Source organism: Typopeltis vanoorti, chromosome 10 (genome assembly GCF_054136105.1).
Source record: "Typopeltis vanoorti isolate ZY-2024b chromosome 10, IOZ_Tvanoo_1.0, whole genome shotgun sequence".
In the NCBI taxonomy this organism is placed as follows: domain Eukaryota; kingdom Metazoa; phylum Arthropoda; class Arachnida; order Uropygi; family Thelyphonidae; genus Typopeltis; species Typopeltis vanoorti.
In genome coordinates, this window is record NC_143558.1 from 127,340,805 (window position 1) to 127,353,725 (window position 12,921).

The following is a 12,921-nucleotide window of genomic DNA, read 5'->3' on the forward strand; positions in this document are numbered from 1 at the left end:
GAATTTCAACCAATAAAATTAGATGTTAGAAGATTTTAGAGCTAGGGTAGATGGTTCATATGAGGCCGTCTGGCGTGAGATAGAGGCCAAGAGGACAAAATATATTGTTAGATGCTGCTATAGACCAAGAAGGGTATCCACAGGAAGATGTAAATGCTATGTATTGACAGATAAGCATAATGAATGCAGGCTGAACAAATTATTATGGGACACATTAACTATTGGGGGGGAAAATAATTGGGGGAAGGAAAAGGGGGATGGAAGTGGAATTTATGCAGTTGGCATAAACAACATGATTTAGAGTGAACAAGAGGTTTGAGTGTGTTGGATCTGATAGTAGTGTCAGAAGATAGACCCATAAACCGAAGTAGACACACTCTGCATCCAGTTTGGGTGTGTGACGTGGAATTCTCTGTCAAAAAAGGGGTTTATATTGAACTATAAAGCTAGTAATTATGATAGATTTGTGAGGCATCTAGGAACAGTGCTATGGATTGAGAAGCTAAAATGAAAGAATGTCAATAATGCATGGGAAGTGGTCAGATTGTTCGAGAGAAGCAGTATCAGACTGCATACCCAAGGTCATGAGGATAAACTTGTGTAAGAATTAAGTGGATGAGTAAAGAAGCAAGAACTGCAAAAAAAAAAAAAAAAAAAAAAAAATGATGGAATATGAAGATGAAAGGTGGTCAGCCAATGAAAAATGTGATGATTGATGTAAATATCACCAGCAGGATGATTCAAATAAATTGGCATTGTGGGCAAAGGATATTTGTCATATAATTGTCACTTTAATGTTGCAAAATGTGAGGTTGTGCAATTTTGGTTGAAGGTTGCATATGGTGTATCATATTGATGGTACTGGATTGCAGGAAATTGATGAGGCTAGGGACTTGGGGATAATGGTAGGCAGAGAATTGAAGTTCAGGGGACATTTCAGAAGTTAGTAAAATGGATTTCTAAGTTCAAAGGATTACTTAGATGTTGAAAAACATGCTAACAAGTAAAGATAGAGAAGTTGTTATTCCTGTTTATAAGGCAATAATTTGGCCACATCTTGACTACTGTGCACAGATTTGGTTACCAGAGTGTCTTGGGGGGCCAGGAGATAGATAAAATTCAGACACAAGTTGATTAAACTGGTGACAGGTCTGTGGAATGCTCCCTGTAAGGATAGGTTGAAGGTTTGCGGTTACAAAGTTTAATTGATAGGCAGAAAAAGAGGGGACATGATAGACTTTAAGATATTGAAGGGATTTATAAAATTGATGCCAAGGAAAATTTTCAATATATGACAAATAGAGAACTAGTGGCCATCTGTGAAAGTTTTGTAAGCATGTGGTTGGTTGGGGTGTGTGGACTAGATTTTTTACATGGAGAGTGGTGAATGAGTGGAATGGATTGCCAGAATTAGTTGAGTTCCCTGAACAGTGATGAGTTTAAGAAGAGATATGATAAGTTTTGTGTATATAATAGTTAGTTTGAGTCTCCACACTTCATGGCGATTCTGTATTATAATAATAATTCATGACTTATTCCATAGTTTGAACTAGGTTGTGTTTTTGCTGCTTTAATAGCACTTCAGCACCTTCTGCTGGCTACAGTATAAGTTGTGATTTCTGTGTTCACCGTTAAATATGTTGAAAGTAATTTGAAATAAAGAAATTGTTCTCGACACAAAACTCCAACATCCTTTCTCCAGTTTCTGAATGAGGCTGTTGAGAAATTTAGATATTCTCTAGCTTTTATTGTTTGCAATTTGCTTTATTCTGTGTTATGCCATAGTTAATTCTATTCCTAAACATTTTATATTTCTTATTTGTACAATTATTTTCCATTTGATTTCTAATTTATTTGGGTTTGATCCCTATCTAATGGGTTCTCTAACAACTGTTGTGGTTTTAGATTTTTTTCCCCTTTTTTTCTTTTGATATTTTCATATTTTTCTTTTCTGATGCATAGTTTTGTGAAGGGTAGAACTTCCTCAGTAACTTGCTCATGTTTTATAATACAGTGACGGCTGAATTGGATAAGGATAATGGGTTTACAGTGATACTGCTGGACTTGCTAAAGACTTTGACAGGATACCACATGGAATTTTAATCAGTAAACTGCAGCACATGGGGATGGATATAGGGTTGGTGAGATGGATAGGAGGGTAGTCAATGGAGAGATATCAGAGAGAAGTTTATTCAGGAGTAGAGTCCAAAAGAAGGCCTGTGACTAGTGGTGTGCCACAGGGCTCTGTTTTTGGATCACTGCTATTTATTTATTTGCCGATGATGCAAAGTTGGGTAGAGCAATAGCAAATACACATGATGTCAAAATTTTGCAAAATGGTTTGGATAGATTGGCAGAGTGGGCTAAGGAGAATGGATGTCAGTTTAATGTGGCAAACCATAAGGTTATGCATTTTAGGGTGAAAAGATTAGCAGCAGTATACCACATTGGTGGAACTGTATTCCAGGAAATTCACAAAGCCAGAGATTTGGGAGTGTTGGTGGATAGTTAGTTGAAGTTTAGGGGGCACATAGCAAAAAGTGGCTAAATCAGTTCATCAGATCACTTGATTATTGAAGACTACTTTGACGAGCAGAGACAAGCAGGTTATTGTTTCTCTTTATCGAGCCTTGATAAGATCCTATCTTGACTACTGTGCCCAGATCTGGGTGCCAGGGTTTCTTCTTCATGGAGAGGAGGTATAGAGGATCCAGAGGCGAGTGACCAAGATGGTAGCTGGTCTATGGAATGAACCTTACGAGAACAGGTTGAAGATCTGTGGGTTATTGAAATTGGTTGAGCAGAAAAGGAGTGATATGATTGAGACATTAAAATTACTGAGGGATTTTTACAAGATTAGTTCAGAGGAAATTTTTCAGAACAGGTCTGCTGGTGGGAGAACTAGGGGGCCATCCATGGAAATTGAGCAAGAGTGTAGTTAGCAAGGGTGTTAGAACTAGGTTTTTTGCTTGGAGAGTAGTGAATGAATGGAATAAGCTGCCAGAGTCTGTGTTGGGTGCCATGACTATGAATGAGTTCAAAGCAAAGTATGATAGATACTGTACAAATCTGAATAGTTCTTGACATGATGTTTAGGGTCTCCCTCAATGAGTCTCAAACATAGTTCTAAGGTCTCCTTGGAGTTGCTCGTAATAATAATTGTTGAATGTATTTAGTAAACTTTGCAAATTGCCTACGTTTTCTGCCAGTCAGACTACATCAGCATGTTCCATAATTTTTTTTTAGTTTTAATTTGTTTCCACATTTTTTCATTTTGTTTACTTTTATTATTTCGTTCATTGCTAATTAAATAAGGTGGAATTTAATGAGTCACATTGTCTAATTCCTTGGTTACTTTAACTTCTCCAGTCTGCTTTGTTTTGTATTATAGAACTGTTATATATATTCTTAATTAGTTCTGAAATGCTTTGGTATTTTTCTCATTTTTAATGTGGTTATGTCTGTTTTTTAACTGCATTCTGTCAGAAGCTTTAGCTAAATCAGTGAAACACATATGAAGAGGTTGAATGTATTCTGATAATTTCTGTTATTTGCTTTGAATATAAATATTGCATCTATTGTTGATATACGTATAATATTTAGTCAAATTATTTATTATTCCAACCTTAATTATTTTTGTGCATGATTTAAAATCATGCACAATGTTGTGCAAAGCAGATTTATTCTTCTAAGTTCTCTGGATTTTATGAATTATATATTTAGTTTAATCCTTTATCCAAGTGTAAGCAAACATGATTTAAAATCGTGCAATGTTGTGCAAAGCAGATTTATTCTTCTAAGCTCTGGATTTTATGAATTATATATTTAGTTTAATCCTTTATCTAAGTGTAAGCAAAGAAAGTTTGTGCCTGAAGTATCTTCAGGACTGGGGCAACTCGTAGCAGAAGTGGGCAAAGCTTCATATCACTTGGTATCCCATAATGCAAAGCACATCTCCTTGTGGACATGTATAATGCTATGCATTATGGGAAGGGCCACTACCCAGACCGGTTTCGACCTTTATTGAGGTCTGTTCATTGGGATCCAGACCCAGAGGTGATACCAAGGTTGAAGCAATGCAGTCCTGAAGATACTTTAGGTGCAAACTTTGTTTGCTTATACTTGGATAAAGGATTAAACTAAATATATAATTTATAGTCTAACCAAGTGGGAAAAAAACTTCCAACATCGTTTTCTCTGGATTTGTTCTGTCTCTTTTCTTTAATATTGGTATTGTTAGGCTCTTCTCCAGTCATTTGTAATTTTCTTTCTTTAAATGCTATATTTAATACCACATAATTCAAGGAGACTATCTATCACCCAAAATCTTTATAGCAGTCCTTCAAGAAATATTAAAATTATATAAACTGGACAAACCTTGGTATAAAAATTAATAACAGAAACTTAACACACCTAAGATATGCAGATGATATCATAATTTTTGCAAACACTCCAGAAGACCTTAATATAATGATAGAAGACCTTTATCATGAAAGCAGAAAAGTCTATGTAAAAGTAAATAGAGAAAAAACTAAAATCATGTTTAATCATTTTGTAACATCAAAAACAATTTCTTGGAAAGAGTCTCTTCATATACATAATTAGGTCATCTCATTGATCTAAATTGTGGACCCCAAAAGGAAATAAATAGGAGAGTTCAACTTGCCTGGAGTGCATTCAGAAAATTGAAAAGCATTTTTTAAAACAATGATGTCCCACTGTGTTTAAAAAGCAAGACATTTAATCAGTGTATACCTCCAGTCATCTCACATATAGTTGTGAAACTTGGTTGCTAACAAAAGCACTGGCAAATAAATTAACAACTCAAAGAAAAATGGAGAAGTTGATGCTAGGCATCTCATTAAAAGATGAGAAGTGAAACACCTGGATAAGAAGCCAGATTTGCATCATGACATCATTCTTCACCACAAGCGACTAAAATGGAAATGGGCAGGACATCTATCCAGAAGAGAAGATGAGCAATGGACCACTATACTAACGAACTGCATTCCTAAAGAACGGAAACGAGGCTGAGGATGTCTTAAAAGAAGGTGGAGTGATGAATTGTCAAATTTTGTTGGGGAAAATTGGACTATTGCCAAGAACAGAGAAAGGTGGAAAGAACTGGAGGAGGCCTTCAAAAGTTGTATCATCTTTAATTATATCATCTATGATATATAAATTTTGAAAATAAACCTTCCATTTTTCCAATATTTGTTAGTTTTATACTTTCATTTAGTTTTTGAGTTTGTGTTATTTTTTAGATTCTTCTTTGAATATCATGACAACCATGTTTAATTTCCATAAAGGCTACCCTAGGTATGAAGGCTATACCCAGCCATTGCAGGAGGTGTTCTCTGGTTGGTTAGCAGCTTGCCAGAGCTGCTAGACACCCAATTTTGTAAGAATACTGGTTTGGTAATTTTCTATACAGTGTCTAATGTGTTCTTTCCCAATTATTATGTCACAGGTTTCATTAAAACAAACAAATTTTCCAGTATTCTAATTTTATGATTAATTGGACAGTGCACTTTGAATAAACAGTCCATTGGCAGTCATAGCATTGAGTATCCATTGGTCTGTGTGATGTAGGCTGATCTTATGAAGTGTATTCTCTCATTTTTGTCATTCTCGCTTCTGACATTATTGATATCATTAATTTACATTTCCAAAGGATTTTCTTCTGATTTGACAGTGGACTCAATCTGTTGCTGCGTGCAGACATCACTACCATTATTCAAGCTTACAAGGGAGAAAAAAAAAAATTAATATTCTTTAATGATCTGTAACAATTTAATAACCTTTGATCTTCTTTAATTTAAAAAATTTCATTATTTTAAAGAAAATAATGTTTAAAAATTTTATATTTAAGAATTTGAGGCATGCTACACTTTTGGATTTTGTAAGGCAACTGGCATTACTTTTTGTTTATTCTTATCAGAATTTAGACATTATGAATGTGTTGTGAGTTTTAGGAATGTAAATTTTCTTCTTGTCTTTTGTTTTATTTGCAGTATAAAGAAGCATTCATGAAGGCTAACCCTGATTTCAAATGGTACAAAATGCCAAACCCACCAACACGAACACTTATTACCAGACCGTCAACTCACAGATCTTCAAAATCATCTGATCAAAGTGATATCCAACCCACTTCTTGTAGTATTATACCCGGAAAGCTGGCTGGTAAGTCTATTAGATTTGTGAATTTTGGAGCAGATCAAAAATTTTATTTATACTGCCATAAAATGTTCATTTTGTTATGTATATGTTACACATATATTTTTGTAATCACTGTAATGTTAGTGTAATAATTATAAAAGTCATTTTTTTCCTTACAATTGAACAGTTGTAGGAAAAAGTTTTTAATGAAATTCAAACATTCATCTCATGCTCAATTAAAAAAAGATTGAAGAATTTTCAGGGAAGATATCAATTATTACATTCCTCTGATATTTTATTTTTTCAGGTTTTTTTTTAATTACTTTAAGCTGTGTTAATCAGCTGAGATAATTCATTTTAAATTATTCATTTTGATATGCATGCTTATATAAGCTGCAAAGTGTGGCTTGGTTGCTGAATAGATAGCATTTCCACTCTCTAGTAGCCCGTATGTTTGAAACTTAAATTCATCATCATCATCAAATTCCTGCCATGGACCTACAAGGGGTGTACAGGATATGATAGTACTGCATGAAAAAATTATATCATTACTAACTTCCTATCTACAATTTTCCTCCAAATCAGTCTGTTACTTGTCAAGACTCCAACATTATCAGATCTTATATTTCTATCGTCTAAGGCACTTTGTACCTTATCAATCCACCTATATCTTGGTCTTCCTCTGGGTCGTTTTGCTGCCAACCTGGCAGAGAACACTTGTTTTGCTAATCTTTCCTCACCCATTCTGTTTAGGTGACCATACCACTTACATTGAAACTTACATTGGGCATGGATATTTGTAAATTATATTCAAATAATAGATGAGTTGTGCATTGCCCAGTGTGAGACCATCAGTCCTGTTGAGGCATGAAATGGATTCAAGTTCCATGTTTAGTCTTTAGAACAGAGTTTCTGGATTATCTAACTTTTTGCCTAATGTAAACCAGACTGACATTTTTTTGTGGGCAAATTTCACAAAAAAAAAAATAAAATATATATATAATAAATTGACTCAAAATGTATACTGACTTCCTGTGGAGCTAAGAAACAGAAATATTGCACAAAGGTAGGCTGTATGTGCATCAGATGAAAAACCTTAGAAACTTGAACTTTTTGATTTTAAGTAGCACAGATTTTTCAAAATTTTCTAAAACCTTCTTTTTTTTCCCCTTATTAACTTGGTGTCCTTTGATAGTGGAATGATCTCTTACTGTTTTGTAAGAAATAAAAAAAAAAATGTCCTATTTGTCTGTTCTTTGTTTTGTGATATTTGAGAAAATTCAGTTTGAAATGGAAATTTCTGATGTTATATTTTTAAAAATTCATTACTTATTTATAATGGTATTAACAACACCAAACAGTTTTATCAAAAGATGGTTTATTGACTGCTCATATTTTGCTGAATTTCAAATCAGCATCATCAGAGCACAACACAGTTAGTATATACGACAGTGAGTAAGTGAAACAATGCAATCGAGGACAAAAGATCTCAAGTCCTATTTTGGCACTCTAGTGTTGTTAAAAAAAAAAAAAAAAAAAAAAAAAACATTACAGCTATGTGGAAATTGCTCTTACAATAACAGTCTCCCACATTTTTGGCAAATTAATGCAGCCATATTTGTTTAGGTTAGGAGAATTCTTCAAAGACATAGCTGGGCTCAAAAAATAACCTTTCAGATCTATAATGGCTTCTAAATGGCACATTGGTTTTGTTCCATCTAATTATGCCTGAAGGGGTATCCAATGCATGATCTGCTAGTCCTGACTTGCCATAGTAATAGTAGCAAATATATTTTTTATGCTTTTCTAGGTAGATGTTAACTGATCTTCCTGTTTGCCCATAGTGGATCAGTTAACATCTGCCTAGAAAAGCCGTTTTAGATTTGAAAGGTTATTTTTTGAGCCAGCTATTTAGAAGCCGTTATAGATCTGAAAGGTTATTTTTTGAGCCAGCTATGGCTTTCAAGAATTCTCCTAGCCTAAACAAATATGGTTGCATTTGTTTAGGTTATTGTAAGAGAAACTTCCACATAGCTGTAATGTTTTTTTTAACAACATTAGAGAGTGCCAAAATAGGACTTTAGATCTTTTGTCCATTATAGTACTTATTCACTGTTGCGTATACTAGATGTGTTGTGCACTGATGATGCTGATTTGAAATTCAGCAAAATATAAGCAGTTGATAAAACATCTTTTGATAAAAATTGTTTGGTGTTGTTAATACCGTAAAAAAAAAGTAATGAATAACCGTCAACATTTAAGCTTATCTGTTAGATTTTTAAAAATTCTACAGAAGTTTTGAAAATAAAATATCAAAAATTTCTCCTAAAATCTGAAGTTCCATTATTTTGGTGAACAAACTGAATAATATATTTTTATATTTGCAACTTGAGAAATTTAGTTCAAAAATATCACCAAATCTTTATTTTTGTTATGTAAAGAGGATCTGTTCTATTATTTGGAGTGTGGTTGAAGATTTACAGGAGCATTTCTAACCAGTTTTATGGTATTTGCATTCCCTGTAAGGTCCTTCCTGGCTGTTTAATTTGTTAAGATAAGCTTCATGAACATCCATACCTCTATGTACTTTGTAACCCCATAGCTTTTGTGATAAATAAGCAGTGACTTTTATCAACTGAACTAATAAAGCAAGGCAGTTTAATTTCATTTACAAAAGTTCCAGTATATTAGTACTTATAGGCAGTGTTGGTTACAGGTCAAAATAAGAATTTAAAATTAACTCCTCTTCCCACATTTATATTGTCTTTAGTCCATTATAAACACTTGGATTTATAATGAAGTTGTGGTTTATAGCTCAAGTTTTCATTTTTCTGTGCAATTTATACTTGCACTTCAGAAATGAAACAGTTTATTGTGTAGTTGTGGATATGTATTAGACTTATAACTTTTCATCATCATCATCATCAAATTCCTGCCATGTACCCTCAAGGGGTGTACAGGATATGACAGTACTACATGAAAAAATCACATCATTACTAACTTCCTATCTACAATTTTTTTCCAAATCAGTCTGTTACTTGTCAAGACTCCAACATTATCAGATCTTATATTTCTATCGCCTAGGGCACTTTGTACCGTATCAATCCACCTATATCTTGGTCTTCCTCTGGGTCGTTTTTCTGCCAACCTGGCAGAGAACACTTGTTTTGCTAATCTTTCCTCTCCCATTCTATTTAAGTGACCATACCACCTGAGATTAGCTCTGCTAACGCATTCCTGGATGCTGACAATGTCAAGTTCTTTCCTAATATCCTCATTTTTAATATGATATTGCCATTGATGCCATCTGTTCACGCCTCTAATCTTTCTCAGAACTCTCATATCTGCAGTCTCTAGTCTTTGGTCAAGTGTTTTACTTCTGACCCAGCTCTCAGATCCATAAGTTAAAACTGGTTTGAACACTGTCTTGTATACAGCTAATTTAGTGTTCCGACTAATTTCTTTCTTATTCCATATGAATTTATTCAATTGACTTCCCACCATACCAGCTTTGCTGATTCTGTTGTCTATTTCTATATTTAATTTACCATCTTCAGTAAAAATCGTGCCTAAGTAGCTGAAATGTTTTACTTGTTCCACAGGTTCTCCATTCACAACACAATTGACATTTTCAATGATTCTGCCTTTTTTCATTGTCTTTGTCTTTTTATTGCTGACCTTCATACCATATCTATTACAACAGCTATTCAATTTAGTCAGAGAATCTTGCAGACTTGTAGCGGATTTATTTAGAAGTATAACATCATCCGCATAAAGCAAAGAGCTGACATTAACATCTCCAATTTTGATATCAGGTTTAATACCACATTCCTTCATAATGTGATCCATATAGATAATGAATAACAGAGGGGATAATGTACATCCTTGTCTCATACCAGATTTAACATTAAACCATCTTCCTGTACTTCCTTCAATTCTAACTGCTGACTTACAACTCAAATAAAGACCAAGTATTGCTTGATATAATGCCCCATTGACACCATATAACTGCAGCGTATTGAATAGCTTCTCTCTCTTGGCACCTTGTCATATGCCTTTTCCAAATCGACAAAACTTAAATACAGATCTTTGTTATATTCCCATGCTTTCTCGACTATTTGTCGTAAAGTGAAGATCTGATCCTGACAGCCTCTATTTGGCCTGAATCCAGCTTGTTCTTCACCAAGCTTTTCTTCCACAATTCTTCTCAACCGTTTCTCAAGTGTACTTACATAGATCTTGCCAGGAACACTCAGTAGTTAAATACCTCTGTAATTCTCACATTCAGTTTTATTTCCCTTTTTATATATGGGTACTGTGAGAGCTCTACTCCAATCATCTGGAATTCGTCCCTCTGTCCAGGCTTTCTGAACTATGCAGTGCAGCCACTGTAAGACTTTTATACCACCACACTTCAGCATTTCTGGTCGAATATCATCTACTCCTGCTGCCTTTCCACATTTCAAGCCTTTGATGGCTTTTTCTACTTCAAGTATGGATATGTATTCCTGACTGCACGCATGGTCAGTGTTTTTTATCACTGTGCTGTCATCACTGCTTGTTTCATTTAGCAGTTTTTCAAAGTAATTACTCCATACTTCAAGGATATCTTTTTCTCCTGTTTTCATTTCACCTTTATCATCTCTAATTCCTTTTACAGCACTCTTTCCTCCATTCCTAAGCTTCTTCAACAACCTCCAGAATATTTTGCCACCTTCTTGATATTTATTTTCTATATTCTTTCCAAAGTCCTCCCATGACTTTTGTTTAGCTAGTTTTACACACTGTTTAGCTTTCTTACATTTGTCTCTGTATTCTGTAAGAGTAAAAGCTGACTTATTTGCCAGGAACTTTTGATATGCTTTCTTCTTTTCCGTCACTGCCTCTTTAACTTCCTGTGTCCACCAGGGAGTTCTGATTTTTTTTATCCTTGCAGGCAACTTCACCACATGCCTCTCTGGCAGAATCAATGTTTTCTTCAGAGTTTGCCACTGAATCTCCAAGGTTTGATTCCTGTTCTCAAACACTTTCATTTTCTTTTCAATAATCTTTGTGTATTTTAGTCTACAGTTCACATCTGAGAGCTGCTCAACTTTTATTCGCTTTAAAACTTTCTTACATGTTATTCTTTTCAATATGAAATTCAATTTTATCCTGCTCAAGGCTAAATAGTGATCACTTCCAATTTCAAATCCTCTGTACACTCTGGTGTCCTGCACCAGGGAGAAAACATCACTATCAACAATAACATAGTCAATGAGACTTTTCTTATTCCTAGCCTCTTCTCTCCATGTGAATTTTTGCACATTTTTATGTTGGAACATGGTGTTAGTAATAACCAGTCCATGTCCTGAGCAGAAATCCAACAGATATTTGCCATTATTATTAGCTTTGCTCTTTTCTCCAAATTTTCCCAAAATATTTTTGTATGTCTCACAATCATTCCCTACTCTGCTATTTAGATCCCCAACAAGGACCAACTTTTCCTTTTTCATTGTGTCAGTTGCTTTTTCTAAAGCCTCAAAAAATTCCTCCACTTTTAGCTTAGTAGAACCTTCTGTGGGACCATAGGCACAAATACGTCTCATTGTCCAGTTCCCCATTCGCATATTTGCCCACATTACTCTACTTGAGACTGACTGCCATTCAAGAAGATTAGCCTCGTATTTTGTGTTGAATACTATGGCTACTCCTTCTTTTCCTTGATTGTCATTGCCTGAATATAACATTTTGTATTTATTGCTCAGAAAGATCTCACCAGTTTTGGTCTTTTTTGTTTCAGTCACCCCTATTTTGTTGATCTGGTACTTATCTAATTCCTCAGCTAGCTCCATTTCTTTGCCATTCAGGCTTCTTACGTTGATAGTACCGATCTTTAACTCTGGTGATGTTGAGTTGGGGTTTGTTTTCAGATTTGTTCCAGTAGCTGACTTTTCGCTGTTCGCCCTGGTTCCCTGGCGAAAACAACGGGAGCCTTGTTTAACCGGGCGACACCCCAGCCGGCATGAAATTTTGTCATGTTGTACCATCATTTTTTATTTTGGTTTAACCAATAAGAATACAATTTGGTCGGCTAAATCCCAAATTGCCAGCCCATCCTCGTTCGTTCAGTATCCAAGTAGATACCCAACAGGGTGCACCTTGAGAAGGTGAGGACTGGACATTAGGTCAGAAGCTCTGGTCGGTTCTCCGCATTCCTTTAAAGGCTATGTGGAGGTCTCCTCTCAGTTATACAGCTTTGACCCTTGGTATATGGGTTCCATAAATTAAGGAACAAAGGGAAAAATCATGATTACTCAAAAACTGTATGATTTTTTATGCAATTCGGTGGAAAGCAGTATGGTATGGTATGAGATGCGAAAGAAACACCCACAGAAAAATGGGTACATGAAGACAGTGGTCAAAAACAAGAGGTCCAAGAGGAGATTGTCAAAGTGCCTCAATAAGGAATGTGGTCACCCCTCACAGCAGTAAATCACTCACAATGGTTAGGTTTGGTTTTATACTGGTTACAATGGAGTCCAGGAGCTCATTTGGTAATAACTAAGTTCTCATAAGTTCCTCAAGGGTTTTTTTTTGGTGGGGGGTTGAGAACATCAACATATTTACTTTATAGCATCACAGACATGTTCAGTAGGATTGAGGTCAGGAGACTTGGCTGGCCAGTCCATAAAACAGTAGTTTCTTCTTGAAGATGTTGTTCCACTAGCTTTGCTTGATGAGGACAAGCATTGTTGTCTTATAGTATAAATGTCTTTATGG

General features: G+C 35.0%; 1 protein-coding gene across 1 annotated transcript in view; it reads left to right on the forward strand.

The window, feature by feature from the left end:
- LOC150102779 (uncharacterized) overlaps positions 1 to 12,921 on the forward strand; it is a 316,217-nt gene that overhangs the window by 71,907 nt on the left and 231,389 nt on the right. Inside the window, exon 3 of the mRNA XM_090398740.1 lies at positions 6,015 to 6,183. Coding sequence (XP_090254866.1) covers positions 6,015 to 6,183 — 169 coding nt within the window. The remainder of the gene's footprint in view (positions 1 to 6,014; positions 6,184 to 12,921) is intronic.